The sequence below is a fragment of the Ambystoma mexicanum genome, chromosome 7p (assembly GCF_040938575.1).
Source record: "Ambystoma mexicanum isolate Mex_15411 chromosome 7p, UKY_AmexF1_1, whole genome shotgun sequence".
NCBI classification, from domain to species: domain Eukaryota; kingdom Metazoa; phylum Chordata; class Amphibia; order Caudata; family Ambystomatidae; genus Ambystoma; species Ambystoma mexicanum.
Genome location: NC_090939.1, coordinates 252,031,380 through 252,047,789, shown reverse-complemented (window position 1 = coordinate 252,047,789; position 16,410 = coordinate 252,031,380). Strand labels below are relative to the sequence as shown.

Sequence of the window (16,410 nt, the reverse complement as noted above, 5' to 3'; positions counted from 1 at the left end):
AGACAATCACATCCTGACTTATTATTTGTGAACACTTTTCCTTTATTTGAATACCCTATCCCACGCTCTTTCTGTAATTAGTTGTAAGGAATTGGCATCTGTTTTTCTTAGTGTAGACCTTTTTACTTTGACAAAGATGCCACAAGGACGGCCTCATTTTTCGTTTGATGGTTGACCTTTGCTCCCATCTTAGATTTAGGTTAGGCGTTTTTCCATCCTACATTTGCAAGTTAATAAACACCCTTGAACTGTGATCACTTGTGTCTGTCTTTACTGTTGTCACCACGAGTTCCTTACAACACCCACGCTATAGTCAATCATGCATGTTTCTTCCAACAGCCGGACCCTTATGGATGGGCTTTCGGCCGGTGGGGGGACAGCAGTCTCCCCCTCAAGTAGAGTGGTATCCCGTATGGTGCAGTTCCAAATCTCACCCGGTGCAGTCTCCCGGCTCACGCACCTCTGCTCCCTCACTCTGCTGTGGCGCAAAGGGTGCCAAGGAGCAGGCCAATGGATATGTGTGGTATCCATGGGTGCAGGGCCAGCCCGTGTGCAATCAGGAGGGTCGCAAGAGTCAACGGTCAGTTATGGGCCACATCGGCGATGCTGTTCCGCATCGCTTAGAAATGTCAACACGCTGTCCACAGCCACTGCTGGCACTCTTCTATGATTGCTCCCACCTGCAGTTTTTCGCACCGGCACCGCACTCCCACATGTAATTCAGCGTAGCTTCTTGGGGGCGAAGGGGTGCTCCAGTTTGCTTGGAGCCATCAGCTCTAGCTCCACCCCACACAGGCCCTTCTGGTGCTGGGCTCCAGTAAGGATTTCGCGTCTCTCCTGGTCATCCCAGCCAGCGCCCGCCACAGTGGATTTCGGTCTACAGCTCGACGTTGGACACTAAACTCGATCAACTGCTCCTCCAAGTTGGCAGTTATCGTTCAGAATTTTGCCGGGCCGGAGCCCACAGTCAGGTCGCCATTTTCTTTGCTGCTCAGCAGCACCCCCTCTGGCGTCAATTCTTTTGCCTTGGCTGTCAGGTCGACAGATTTGATGTTGAAGATGCTGGTCTGGTAGAGACTGGGCAGCTTGTACGACAAGACATTCCGGGGAAAGTTGAGAAGACAAATTACGGGTCTCCTCTTGCCGGCCAATACTTTCCAGTCATTGTGGAGCTAACCGGGGGGGGGGGACGAAGCAGGGATGCTGCCACAGAGAGGCTATAAGGTTGACAATCGCCGGATTCTGAGGCATGTTCTGTTCTGTAACCGGGACCTCGTCCAATATGTCTGCTAGCTCGTACCCTTGCATTGGCACTGCCGAAGCCTGCAGTCCCAAGGTGTCAACCACCCTCTCTACCAGTGCCCTAAACCCTGCATGGGTGTGGGTATAGGGGGTTCGCTTTGCTGGAATTCTAGGTCAGGTGACGTGTCCAGCACGCTGGCATCGTGAAGCCACTGTGGCAGCTCTAAAAGCCGAGCTTGGTCGCCAAAATAGTCTATGCCCCCTGCTCTGCTCCCAAGAACATGGGATCAACTCCTCCCTGGTCATCTGCGTCATCTGCTCTGAAAATGGATGACATAGTGCCAGAAAAGAAATTGGTCCGGGAGAGCAGGGTAAAGGATTTTTCACTGAGCGTCAGTGCTGATATGACTGTCGGTGTGGACCGAGGCTGCAGCACCGGGATGGTGTCGCTGACGCTTAGACCCTGATTTGTTCGGGAAGGCCCCGGGATCAAAGGTTTCAGCGCCTTTTTAAGCGTTGAGCGCGAGGGCTTCTCTATTGACGATGGCATTGCCACTACGGCTTGTAAGGGGTCAGTAGTAACAAGCGCCGCTGTTGCCTCCTAGGCCTGCTGCTTGGTTGGGGGGGGCAGCCACGCCTGCAGCAGTATGTTTCTGAAACATTTCAAGCATCTGGACCTTGAAATCCTCTCACTCATGACGAGTGGAAGGCCCAGCTGAAGGCTTACCTCCTTCCGTAGAAGAATCTGAGTCTCGACAGTGGCACCTCTTTTTCTTGTGCAACGACGATGAGGAAGAGTGGCTCCTAGAATGGGACTGCAATTTCTTCCGCCGGTGCTTCTCCTTATCGGGGGTTAGGCCCCCCGGTCTCAGCCTCCGAGGACTGAATCTTTGACTGCGCTGGAGATTTTGAAGGTGGTTGGCCTAAAGCACATTTAGCAGACCGCTTGCGCACCGGTTTCGGGTGCATTTTAGTGCACGACGCACGGGTCGTGACCCGTACTGAGGCACCAGAGGTATAGCTCATGCAGGTCGGTAACATTTTGCAGTGACAGATAGAACACCGCTTGAAACACGAAACCCGGTTGACGGACATCTTGCGGTCGAGGAAAAAATCCCATTCTGACAAAAAATACATCAAGTAGAGTCGAATGCTCAATCACTGTGTTCCTAAAGCAGCGTGTCGAGCGTGCGGAAAAAAGGAACTGATGTGTGGGGCATAGTGACTTGGCATATTTACGACACCTGATGTCACGCCCATAGCCGATCCAGGGCCGAGTCAAGGTCCACTACGCCCCTTGTCGAAGTTTTTCTGAAGCAGCAAAGCTGGACGAGGATATCTATCACATGAGGAATCTGCAGGAGAAAGGCAATCCAATGAAAGGTCGCGTGTGGATAATTGTGATTCCAGGCCAGAGTCAAGAGGAAAGCAACAACCTAAGAAGAAGCATCCTGACATATTATACTAAAGACACTACAGAGATCATAATCACATGGACTGTTGTTGAAGCAGAAGCAGTACTTTTATCTTTTGAACTTTGGCAATACCATCCTGTAAAGGGCATATCCAGGACTACCATTGGTGCTGTTTTCTTTGCTGGAAGGAGAATTTTTCAAGAGAAAGATAAAGAACTGTTACCAGTGGATTTTTGTTCCGGTAAACTTTTGTTTCTTTTGGGACTCCCAAGAAATAATGTAAGACTTACATTTTCTTTATGACCACTTGGCGAGATTGACTTTGAACAATCCTGGGAAAGGGATCTACCCAGGACAGATGAAGGTCACCCAAGTCACCTGGTTGTATCACTTTTTTATGTTGTTTATGATTTACTTTAAATGTTTTGTTTAGTGTGAGGACCAGTTTTGTGTATGCTAGGAGAAATCCCCTTAAAATTTAAGTTAAGTTTAATATTTATAATGCGCAATCCATGGACCCGTGGGCATTAGGCGCAGAGAAAACATAAAGTGGACAGATTAAAACATCATTAACAATCTAGGACAATCCAGGTACGAAGTCAGACAAACATCAGTGTTTTCAACTTTTTCTTGAAGGAGTCCAAGGAGCTCTGATGTCTGAGATCCAGAAGTAAGTTGTTCCATGCCTTAGGAGCCACAATGTGGAAGGCACCCTTTTCCACCTTCACGATCCTGCATCTAGGATGCATCAATAATTCTGCATTATTGGATCTAAGGGCTCTCCTACAAACTTCATCAGTGATAAGATCATGAAGGTAGCTGGGCATTAGGCCTTGTCTGCATTTGAAAGTGATGACTAATAATCGATAGAGTAAGCAGGCATCAACGGGGAGCCAGTGGAGAGCTCGCCTTGCAGCTGAGACATGATCTCTTTGAGACAAACCCAAGGCCGCTCTCACTGCCTCATTTTGGATTACCTGCAGCCTGGTGCAATCAATTTTACTGATCCCAACAAGGAGGCTGCAGAAGTAATCCATTTTAGATCCAATGATCGCTCTAGCGATTGTCTCTGCATTAGTCTGACTAATGAGTGGTCTATGGTGTGCTAGGAGCTTAATCTAATATACTGATGCAGACACAATACTTCCTACATGAGTGCTCATAGTAAGCTGTTGATCAAAGATCACGCCCAGAGTTTTTATCTTCTTTAGTGGGGTAATCTTACCATTTCCTAACTGGACGCTTGCGTAAAATGGACCGAGCTTTGTTAGCATTGAGTGCCAACAATCATCAGTTCTGTTTTTCCCCTGTTGAGTGCCAGATTATTCTGCACCATCCAATCCTCGATGATTGCACATATCCTATTCAGGTTTACTTCATCCAGTGCATGTATCCACTGAAGAGGGATGACGCACTGCATGTCGTCTGCGTAATTTGTAAACACAATTGTCTCCTGCTCTAAAAGAGCAAAGAAGGGAGCCGTGAATAGATTATATAGACAAGGACAGATGCATGCAACCTGCGGTACACCAAATTTAACTGTAACCGGTGTGGCAGCTACATCTCCATAGAACACTCTACTTTCCCTATTTAAAAAAAAAAAAGCGGCTATCCAGCAGAAGGCAGATGTAGCGAAGTTAGCCACTTGTTCCAAACTGGTGACCAGAATTGAGTGGTCAACTTGGTCGAAAGCGGCTGATAAGTGCAACAACATCAGCATAGAGGGCTTATATATGTCCACCCGTTCCAGGAGCCTAGATTCAAGCAGAGCGGTCTCCGGGCAATAGCCCTGTCTAAATCCGGATTGGCCACGGTTGAGGATATAGTGTTTATTGAAGTGCTCTACAATTTACGCATATGTAACACGGTCCAAGATTTTGAGCAGGAATGGTGTGTTGGTGATGGGTCTGTAATTAAGTGGCTCCTGAATGGCCAAACCAGTTTTTTTTAAGATCGGGCTGACCCCCCCCTTTTTTTTTTTTTTAGTCTAATGGTACCCGACCCTTTGACTTACGAACATACAAATCGCTTCTACCAAGATCGGGGGGCAGGTTTTGATTATAATGGCTGCTAAAGAGTCACCTCTGCATTTTGTAGCTTTAAGCTATTCAATTATAATGGATAGCTCAACCTCCGTTATGCTTGAAAAGCTAAATTGAGGAATGGTTGGACTTCTTACATACGGATCCTTGATGGTTGGACTTCTTACATACAGATCCTTGATGGCCTTAATAGCGGCAATGTGAGTAGACTAGGCAGGGAATTCCCTAGTAGAGTAAATATCTAACACTGAGAAAACTATAAGCAGTCATCCGCCTCGCATTAGTGACCCCTCACACACTGCAGTACTATTCAGCATGAAAATATATTATTGTGCTGAAAAAAGGTTGCTACGGATGCCACTAAACCTGGTCTCAGGGCAGGTTGAGATGAAAACGTTAGATAGCTGAACTGAGAAAGTGGTGAAACCGTGCAATGGTTCAATGGTGTACACTTTAGTGTTTAATGAAAAAAAGACTTTGAAGCACAATCGTAACACAAAGTATTTTTGTACCACTTTTGCAACACAAATCCCAATTTTAAATAAGAGCTGGGATACAAAAAGACTGCATACCCTCAGGTAGGCCACGTCACACTTTCAGCACAAAAAAATCACTACGTGAATTATAAATGCAGACCTGTCCTTTGAACATCTCACCTGACCCTCCTTTTGCACAATAATTACATATTGATTCTCCTACGTACACCATAGTTTAAAAACCCGATTATGGCAAAATACAATATAATGCACCCGTTTTCTGACAGTACCATTTTGACACTACCTCACTGAAAAACAATATAACTAAATCATGTAAAATGCCCAGGAAGAAATCAACTGCAAAGTAACCTCTATTTTGTACCCATGTTATGATTAGAAAATGTCCCCTAAGTAAACGTGTGTATATGGTGAAATTTATTTATCTAAATGTGGATCCAGTTGGATCTTGTGTCTCCTGCAATGTTTCATGGACCACGCTTCGTCAATGACAAACTACCTTACTAGTAAAAATGCTTTCCAAGCAGTAGACTGCACATATTTCTTCAATATATTTCCAGCTTTTGTCTACATGTAAAAATGTTTATGCAATACGGAGTTCAACAAAATGTGTTCCTCTCCCAATTATGGAATACACTAATGTGTATTTTACATGACCATTGGGTCTTTAAGAGGCAGGCAGATTTTCAAGCTGATGACTTGTTTAATGGGTTAGGAGGCAATGTTATAACATTTACAAATCCCTATAATACTTGGTTGGAACTTAATGATCTCCATACAGTGATTTTCAGAACGTCCAATACATGTATTCTTGGGATTCGAACCCTAAAAGTCACACTTAAAATGCACTCCTGGTCGAAGTTACAGAAAGTTCGATGTCACACTAACTTTCTTTCAAACATTGTTTCTGATCAAACCCCCAAAGTTTGAAATCAATAAAATACACAAACAAACTACAGAAACCATGCAAAGACGTAAAAAAGGAATACGGCATACTACATGTAAAAATCAATTAAGAATTCTCACAAGACAATTTACGAGTGATTGCTCTTATTTTATGTATATTGCATTTTGCCATAAATGCATTTAAGTTAAGAGACAATGGCCCATAACAAAGATAAAAATATATTACAAAATTTTAACAAACTGCTACCCTTAAATTGCATTAGATGTTGCACAGTGGGTCTCAGTTTTTAATATGATATAAGCCACTGTCGTGGAATGATATATAGCCATTTTGTGGTTTCTAAGAAAATAATTCCATTTAATAATGTACACATGAAGTATGACATCACATTATACATGATAGCAAAGAGGCAATATGCAGACTGCAATGTTTTAAGAGCAACTAGACAGTGATTTAGTTATGTTATACAAGTAAAAAGTAATTAAAAGGGATCATACAGTACATAAACAAAGGTAAGCAGGTATTGGAACTTGCAGGGTTTACTTACTCACTAGAGGCTGCTTAATGCCTTTTGAAGTTGAATGCAAAAAGAGAAAAAGAAAACAAGTCAAGCTAAGTGGTTTCTATTCGAAACGCCCCCTTATTGTCACCAAACTTAAGCTAATCACCCCTTATTATAATTCAAAACTGAAGTACTAATAAATCATTATTGGTGCTTTATCCGTCCGACCGTTGATTATTGGCAATTTAATCTCACGAACATAAGATTATAGAGTAAGAGAAGTGTCATTGTGTAGCAATATTTTTAAGGTGAATTAAGGTCGGTGTGTAAAATCAACACCCTATTTCGTATGATATACCCTTAATACATTCTTATGGTTTATGGTCTTTGCATCGAATTTCTACCATCGAGGGACATTGCCATCAATTTTTTTGCATCGAAAAAATGTGCATCGAATGCATTTGTTTTCATTGTTTCTTTTTGGAGACGGTGGGGTTCCCCTCTTACCACTTGTTTTTTAGCCCTTTAAAATCCACAACAAAAATGAACCCTTTACCACCCAAAACATGCATTCGATGCATATTTTTTCGATGCAAATCCCTCAATGCAAATGCATTCGATGGACATGCATTCGATGCAAAGTCCAGGGGGCGTGGCCTATGCCGATGGCGTAAAGACGTGACTGTGTGGAGCTCCCGTCCCGATCCTGGCCTAGATCCTTCATTCGACCCTTATTCCTGGCCCGATTGAGTGCCAAAACTCTTACCCAAGTGGGGGAGGCGACTCAGACCCCGTTCGGCGCTGGAACGAGAGAAATCGGAACCAGCGTCCCCGAAAACGCGACCTTGGAGCTGGCGCCCCCGAGCGAAACAAGATGGCGGACGGCAGCGAGGCCTGACGGAGGGGCGGACCGTGCGGGCAGCGAGGCGAGGGAGGAAGATCCATCGGGCTTCGCCTCCCCTGTCCCTGGCGCAAGTGGCGGAAAGACCCCAGCAAAACCACCGTCCGAAAGACCGGACACCCCCGCTTTTCCCTACTCCTCGGGACTCGTCCTGCCGCTGGAGGCCACCGAGCACACGAGGGGACCACCACACGGGGAGCGGACGGAGTCGCATCTACGGCCCCGGGACCACTGCGGAGGGGACACGAGGTGTGCATGGTCCACTGACGTGATCCGCTGACCGCGAGGAGCTCTGTGTGAAGGAGCGGCAGAGACCTAAACAGGCCCCCGGTTGCCGCGGGGCCCTTCTCCTCTCACTGAACGGTCAGCCCGAGGACGGAGGAGTGAACAGTTTACCCACTAACGCACTGGTAAGCCTGCAGACCCTAACCTAGCGCTCGGGAACCGGAACTCGCCTGTACCATAGACGACGGCGTGTCGGAAAATCACTGAGCGCCCTGTCGCCCTGCCCGGGGAATACCCTGCATTGTGTCGCCAAGGAATACCACTGCTCTTCACTGGAATACGCCGTCCTGTGGGGCCGACGGAGGGCTCATCTCTGTTGCCACACTACCAGGTGGGACAAATGTCTACTTCGCGCAACAAGAACAGGGGTGCCACAATCATGGACTCATTCTCAGGGGCCAAACCCAAACAGCCCAGCCAACATGAGATCCCCATGCAGACTGAAACCCCAACAACTGCTACCGACCCCAGCAACGCCCAAGTGCTACAGGCTATCGCAGCACTCCAAACGTGCATGGAGACTAGGATAGACGAACTCAAGGTGGACATGCAGCTAATCCGCCAAGACGCCCGCAACATGGCAGAAAGAATAAACAAAGTGGAAATAAACCTCCAGGACACCACGGATACTGCCAAGGACTTAAAGCAGAAAGTCATTACACTTGAGAGGCAAGTGGCTCATCTTGAAGCGAGATCCGAAGAAGCAGAGGGAAGAGCCCGCCGCAATAACATCAGAGTCCTGGGCGTTCCGGAGGGGATGGAAGGCGCTGACCCCACGGAATTTATCGAGTCCCTACTAATGCAGGAAGTCGGAGCTGGCAAACTCACACAGGGCTTCTCCATCGAGAGAGCCCACCGCGCCCTACAAAAGCGGCCCCCTCCGGGATCACACCCTCGCCCAATGGTTGCCAAGGTCTTGAACTTTCGCGACAGGGAAACAATCCTCAAATTCTCGAGGGACGGAGGTGACATTAGACGCGATGGCTCCAAGATTGTAATCTATCCCGATTATACCCCGCAAGTCCAGCGAGCCAGGAACTCGTTCATACCTATCAAAGCCCAACTGCGGAAGCTCGACCTTAAATACATGCTACTGTACCCCTCGCGCCTCAAGATTCTATACAAAGGTAAAGCCGTCTACATGGAGACCCCAGCGGCAGCCACCATGTGGATGGAACATAATAATCTGGCCGAGGGAGAGGACCACGTCTCGACACCCAACGGCTAAACCCAATCAGATCTGTCATAGCAACGATTGATTAGCTCTCTCAAGGACGGGGGCCCCGCGGACCACCCCACAGACATCGGTGCAACCCACCCCACCCCAAGCATGGCTGGCCCAAGGCCAACACCACAACCGCACCACATGACCTGGACAGGCCGATGGGTAGCGGATGCCCCCGAGCGTTGTCCTCCCAGAACAGCTGCTGGGGGCAACACACAGTTAGCTTTTTTGTTCAATCCACCTGTTCGAGTGGAAGTTAAATTCGTTTATAAGTCTCCAATTAACACGTCAACGCAACAATCAAGGCCAACAGGAAGAAAGCAGAGCACAGACCCCGGGGGCGACCAATCGGCACATGGAGCTGGCTCAAGGAGGGTGGAGACTGCCACGGGCTCAGTGCCCTGACCACATTACCATCATCATGCCCACACGCCTCAAAATCGCCACCTGGAATGTGAGGGGCTTAGGTACCTACTTACGCCGGAACAGAATAAAATCCTATCTACACAGAAAGAAGATAGGGTTGGTCCTATTACAAGAAACCCATCTAACCAAGGAAGCCATGGCAGCACTCCAATCATACTGGGGTGGACAAGGGTTCGGGTCCACATACTCCAAATTCGCCAGAGGGGTGTTCACCTGGATCAGCCCTCACATCCCCTTCCAGCTCACCAAAATCGAACAGGATCCCGATGGAAGGTACGTCATAATTCTGGGCCACATTGAACAAACAAAGATCTGCATAGTCAACTCATACCTCCCCAACAACAACATCCCTGCGCACCTCACCACGTTAAGCACAAAGATTGCGACCTACAGAGATACATTCCTTATCTGGGGAGGCGACTTTAACTGCGTCAGTGACCCTGCACTCGACAGGTCGACCCCCCCCTTGGCGGGCCCATCAACTGCCACCACCGCCCTGAACACCATGCTGAACCGCCTAGACCTGGTCGACATCTGGCGGGAACAACACCCCAAAGATCGTGGCTATTCCTTCCACTCCTCACCACATAATCTTTACACCAGAATCGACTACCTCTTCATAGGCAGAGAGAGCTTCCTCCAGATCGACTCTTCCAACTATCTGGGCCGTACCATCTCCGACCACTCTCCCCTCGTAATCGAATGGAACATCACTGGACCCAGATCCCCCATACCCACATGGAGGATGCCCACTGAGGCACTTAAAGACCCTGAGTTCAGGGAAAGCCTTAGAGAAACTATAGAGAACTACACCAATGAGAATAAAGGCAGTGTAGCCCACCTAAGCACGGTCTGGGACGCTCTCAAAGTGGTTGTAAGGGGAGAGGTCATAGCAAAGGCCGGAGGCATGAGGAAACGCCTAAGAACTGAACTCGAATCATTAGAAGCTGAAATAGAACAACTAGAATCCAACACCCTGGACCTCCAACCACAGGAAGACAAGCTGGCCAGCTCTAGGGCCGCCTGCAAAGAAGCTTGGGACAGACTGGCCAAATTTGATTATATCACCAGAACCAACAAAGCGCACGCCCACGCCGACAAACCTGGCAGACTACTCGCCTGGCTGTGTAAGAAAGAACACCCCAAGTACTCGACCACTGCCCTAAGAGATGCCGATGGCACGCTACAAAGGTCCCAACAGGGAATTAATGATACCCTTAGGCTGTTCTACACCCAGCTGTACTCCCACGATGAAGAGGTACCCCCCGAGGACATCTCAGGCACCCTGGACGAAATTGGCTTGCCCCTTCTCCCGCTGCCACACAGGGAGGCCCTAGATGCCGACATCGACATAGATGACATAAAAGACGCCATCAAGTCACTGGCCACCTGCAGGGCACCGGGCAGCGACGGGCTGCCCGCTGAATTTTACAAAGCCTATGAGCCGGAACTGTCCACGCTGCTACACGAGGTATTCCAAGAAGCCTACGAGTCGGGCATCCTGCCCGAGAGTATGCGAGAGACCTTGATAGTTCCGCTCCTCAAGCCTGGTAAGCCTGCGGATGACTGTGACTCCTATCGCCCTCTCGCTATGCTCAATTATGACGTTAAAATTCTTACAACCATATTGGCCAAGCGGCTGTCCAGGGTGATCGGTGAAGTGGTGCACCCCGACCAGAGTGGCTTTGTGCCGGGCCGTAACACCACTGCCAACCTACGCAGATTACAACACATATTGTCACATCCCTCTCACACTGGGCAAGCCCACGCATTACTTTCTTTAGACGCCATTAAGGCATTCGATTCAATTTTCTGGGAATGGCTGATTGCGGTACTTAGGGAGTTTGGCTTCGGGGAACGATTCATTCGTTGGATCATAATTCTCTACACCAAACCGCGAGCACGGGTGAAGACTGGTCGACTCATATCCACGGCATGGGATATACAAAGGGGCACACGGCAGGGCTGTCCGCTCTCCCCCATGCTATACATAATAGGGCTTGAACCCATTGCCATCTTTTTTAGGAAACAATTTTTTGATGCTGGCATCAGGATTGATGGGGTGGACCACATAATTTCCCTATACGCGGATGATGTTCTCCTCTACGTGAGGGATCCGCAGCTGAATGTCCCAACCATGCTGGAGGTCCTTGACAACTTTGCCAAGGTGTCCGGCATACACTTTAGCAAGCGCAAGTCCTGTCTGTTTCCACTGGGTGCCCTCAGGGACACACATGTTGATGACCTCCCCTCACTGGGTATAGGATGGTGCCCCACTACGTTCCGCTATCTAGGCATCAATATTTACCACACGCCTGAACTCATGCACGCCAACAACACGGTAGCGGCACTCCCCCCCTTGCGCAAGTCAATCGGGTTTTGGGCTCGCCTCCCCCTATCCATGATGGGCAGGGCTTCCATCATTAAGATGATTGTCCTTCCCAGATTTCTCTATGGCTTCCAAAACATTTCGTATTACATTAGGGCTCCCTTCTTTCGTCTCTTAGGGAAGATACTTACAGACTTCCTGTGGGGAACTAGTAGGCACAAATTTGCATTATCCACCCTGACCCTCCCTTACGAGCAAGGAGGCATCCGGCTCCCTGATCTGGAGCGTTACTATCTGGCCGCCCAACTAAGCTTTGTGGCTAAATGGCTAGCCGATGATGTCACCCCTGAAACATTGCTCTTACAGCACTCGATTGCCCCAATCCGACTAAATGAACTCATTTGGGCCCCTCAACGTCTTGTGGATGGGATACCCTTCTTAGCTACCCTGGGTCGTCAGGTATGGCAAAGGGTTAAAAGTCTTCTTCGCCTACAGCACAGTTACAATCCAGACATACCGCTCTTAGCTGACCTATGCCAGAACTCAGTAAACCTTGCCTCTATTCGACACTGGGAAAGGCTGGGAGTATACACGTGGGGGGACCTACACAGTGAGGGCACTTTCCGGGACTTCTCCTCCTTGCAGCTCGAGGATGGCGTCCCAGCCGGTCAATTCCTTTGGTACGCAAGGATTCGCAATTTGGCTAGAACTAAATGGGACACGTGGCCTGAGGAGCCTGAATCTGACACCTTCATAACACACCTATACAGCCTGGGAGACGGGTGGAGGCCTGTGTCCCGCATATATAGTCACCTAATTGACAGGCCCAACCCCCGCAGCAAAGACCTCAAAACCAGGTGGGAGAGTGATTTGGGCCACGAACTGTCCGAAGCTGAATGGAACAGAGCGTTAGCGTTCCCCAATGCGGTATCCAGAAACTCCAGATTTAAATTAATTCAACTCAACATGCTATACCGATCATACTTGACACCACTTAGAATAGCCAAAATATATAACCTGCCCCAGCATAACTGCCCATGGTGTGGCAGAGACGAAGCCAATCTATTACACATGTTTTGGGGATGTGTCCAGGTCCGGAGACTTTGGGCGAGAGTTGAACTCCTCTGCAGCAAGGCAGGCATGACCAGATACGAATGGACTCCATCAGAGTGCCTCCTCGGAACGTACTCCAGACTGGCCAAGTTCAAACACTCAGTCAAGCTAATGGATCTGGTATGCATTCTGGTCAAAAGGACCATTGCCATGGCTTGGAAGCGACCCAGAGGCCCACAATACCAGGCATGGCACAACGAACTTGAGCGCTGGATAGGGGCGGAAACTTCAGCTTGGGAGAATGGTCTCACCACTTCCCCCGAAGACACGAGCTCGGGACTTGCTGCCTGGAAAACACTCACCTGGGCCTTACTTAACCCCCCCAATGACGATAAACCCCCCTGAACAATTAGCCCCTGTTGACTCACAATACCTGGAACGGAACACTGGCACAATATCCAACCTGTGCTCCCCTGCGGCCAGGCCCCCCCTTGTTGCTTACATCATTGACATTATGGAGACTCGTTAATGTTGTTATTGTTTTGTTATTTCTGTTTATTTGTTTCTTCACAAAAGACCTATTTTGATGTATTTCAAATTACTACTACTGTGATTGTTTGGATCAGTGATGCAACTGCTTTATAACATAAATCTCAATAAAGAAATTCGAAAATAAATTCGATGCAAAGTCCAGATACCCATTCTTACTGGTCAGATTTCCTTTGTTTCGATTGCGATTTTTAAAAAAACAAACTTAATTGAGCACTGTCTTCCTGGCTGTGATGCTGTGAAGCATCTTGCTGTGTTACCAAACCCGGACCACATGCCTTGCTCCGAAGCTCAACCCTGTACAGCACACTTTTTTCATAAACCAGCTAGGTCTGATGCATAGTTGAGAGCCCAGTTCAGCCTGCAGCCCAGCCACGTTAGCCGCCATGTTTCAGGTAGAGCCTGGATATCAGCCATACATGAAGCACAACCCTGTCCAGAGGAGAGTACAGCAGAAACACCATGTTCGCCTGGAGCACACCCTACCTCAGAGCCTAGTCTAACCTAGAGCATCATTTTCCCAAGAGCAACATTGCAAGCGACACCCTAATGCTATCTTTGCAGAAAGCAGACCACAGTGCACAGCTGAACTTTGGACATCCATAAAGAGTCAAAGCCAGCCCAGAGACAAGTCTTAAAATCGGGCCCTTCCCAGAAACGCAGGTTTGTTTGGAATCAGAAACTATCTGCAGCAAAGCCTTTTCAACATATCATAAATGTTTGAAGCCCAGTGTTTCCTGAGCCTACCTCAATTCAGAGATCACTCATAGAATCAGAACTGGCTCAAAGCTCTGTCCACCACTGAGAAACAACTTATGGTACAGTCTAACTCAAAGCACAGTCTTTCCCAGATTGCAACCCAAGGCCGAAGCACAGACCAGCAATGCTTGGACCCAGAATTCTATTAGTATCTTTGCTTGGAGCCCAATCAGGAGCCATGTCCCACCTGGAGCACACAATTACATGAGATCAAGAAATTACTATTTCTTGTCCCTACATGGCAGTATTTAAACCCAATCGTTTTTGGTACATTACGTAAACTGTATTTGTTTGTTGATTAATACCAGTGCCAACGGTGGAGCTCGGCCTTGATGGGCTGCATTCAAATGGATATCCAGGATGCCATTCTCTGCTTCCCTCACCATGTTCTTCCCCCTATGATTGTAAAGCGCTACACTGCTACCTGAAGCTAGATATGCGCTCAAAAATAATTATTATTCAGGTATTTATTATTTCAAAAGCATATACTTTGAGCCTAGCAACATAGTCCTGCCTACCATGCAGTACTGCCCACAGCCCAGCTCTACCTGCAGCCTAGCCTGCCAGACAACCAGTGCCTGCAATTTTTCCAGAGAACAGCCATGTCATTTAACATTGATTTGACTCAGAAGCCCTGCAGTAACTTTTGTTGTTATAGGCTTGGTCCTGAGTGAAAAAAATTTTTTTTTAAACAATGAAAACAAAAATGCTAGATTTCTAAATTGGCCTGTCACACCCCTCGATGCACACAAGGGCATGCAGGGGCTAACAGGTGCGGAAGGGACTGAATGCAAAAGTCGTGGGTGTTGCATCTAAGAGTTTGTGTGTCTGTTGTGGGGGGGGGCAGATGAGCGTCAGTGTGTTTGTGTCTTTGTGGGGGCGAGGAGGAGTTTTTGTGGTGGGGATGGGAGGGAGGCCGGGGAGCAAGTAAGTGTAAGTGTGTGTGCTTGCATTTGTGACTGTCCGAGGGGGAGGGCTACTGTATTTGCATGGAAATAGAGGTGGGATATGGGGGATTTGAGGGGTGAAAGCCCCCAGTTTCAAGTAAACACATCCAGCCCAGGAGGGTGGGGATTATCTGCTTTAAGGTGGCTGAAGAGATGTACAATTCTCCTGAAAACGTGATAATTTTGAATATTGAAGGCTGTGTCAAATTCTTCTGAAATACAATCTGTCTTTTTTTTCGTGCAACCTTCAATATTCAGAACTATTTATCACATAGAACCCTAGCCTTGCCTTTCATGGGCAAAGTTCAAATATTGGCTTAAAAGGGTCTACCTAATACTGCATTTCTTGTTCTCGTGTATGCCTTGATTTTAAAAACAAAGTGCACTATAAACTTTAATGTTTAAAATCATTTAATAAAACGATTGTTCATTTAGCCACTTTCTAGTGGCTAAATGAATTTAACCTCACTAATGGCACTACAAATTTGATTGATCAATTTTTTCCTGGGCTGATTTGTAGCCAGTCCATTATTGCTCCTGCCCACACTCGCCTTGTCATTGCATGTGCTTCTAAGCATGTTGCCAACAGTTGACATCAGCCAAAAGTCAGGTACAGGCAGTTTCTCCTCTTGACCAGGAGGACCTTGGGGTGATCAGTGCAAATGGCTGTGGAAAAGGTCCAGAAGGAAAGTGGGTACTGTTGGAGTTATACACAGACGTTGCTGAAATCCTTTTTTTTTTAACACTTTATTATTTTAGAATAAACATACAAATAACAGAACTACAACATATTCATAACCTCATGGATTTACATCCAGATTGCAAAATGCATAAGTCCGTTAATAATCATACTGTACAGTTCCTAAATTTTAGAATTTCAATACTCAATAATATTTACAAATCTCTTTTTCACAACCAATTTGTAGGCCTTTGACTTGCAAAAGACAACACAACATTGATCGGCACAACAGACAATTTCATATAATAATTACAATAGCCCCCTAACTAATATATACAGAAGATAATACAAGTGATTATTTTACTTTTAACTGTACAATTCATTGAAAGATCCCCAAATTCGAGAATAATGCCCATCTCTCCCCTGTTTTAATAACATCACTTTCTCATAGTTTGATAAGGCTCGAACATCTAAAAGCCATTCATCTACATTTGGCTTTTTTCTCGACTTCCAAACTTTAAGTATTTGCTTTGCCGCCATTACCAAAACCCTATCAATCCAGTCTGTTCTCATTCTGGCTTTATCCTCTCTTTCTCTGTATGATAACAAAATTGTCGAGTAGAAAGTATGCGGGAGAGGCTCTCCTACCACAATG

At 47.1% G+C, this 16,410-nt stretch overlaps 1 protein-coding gene across 3 annotated transcripts in view; it reads right to left on the bottom strand.

The window, feature by feature from the left end:
• Positions 1 to 16,410, bottom strand: part of CRYZL1 (crystallin zeta like 1) — a 653,866-nt gene that overhangs the window by 155,755 nt on the left and 481,701 nt on the right. The window contains exon 9 of one of the 3 annotated variants that reach the window (XM_069636228.1): positions 6,648 to 6,668. The exons of the other annotated variants lie outside the window; for them this stretch is intronic. Coding sequence (XP_069492329.1) covers positions 6,648 to 6,668 — 21 coding nt within the window. The remainder of the gene's footprint in view (positions 1 to 6,647; positions 6,669 to 16,410) is intronic. 3 annotated transcript variants of the gene reach the window in all.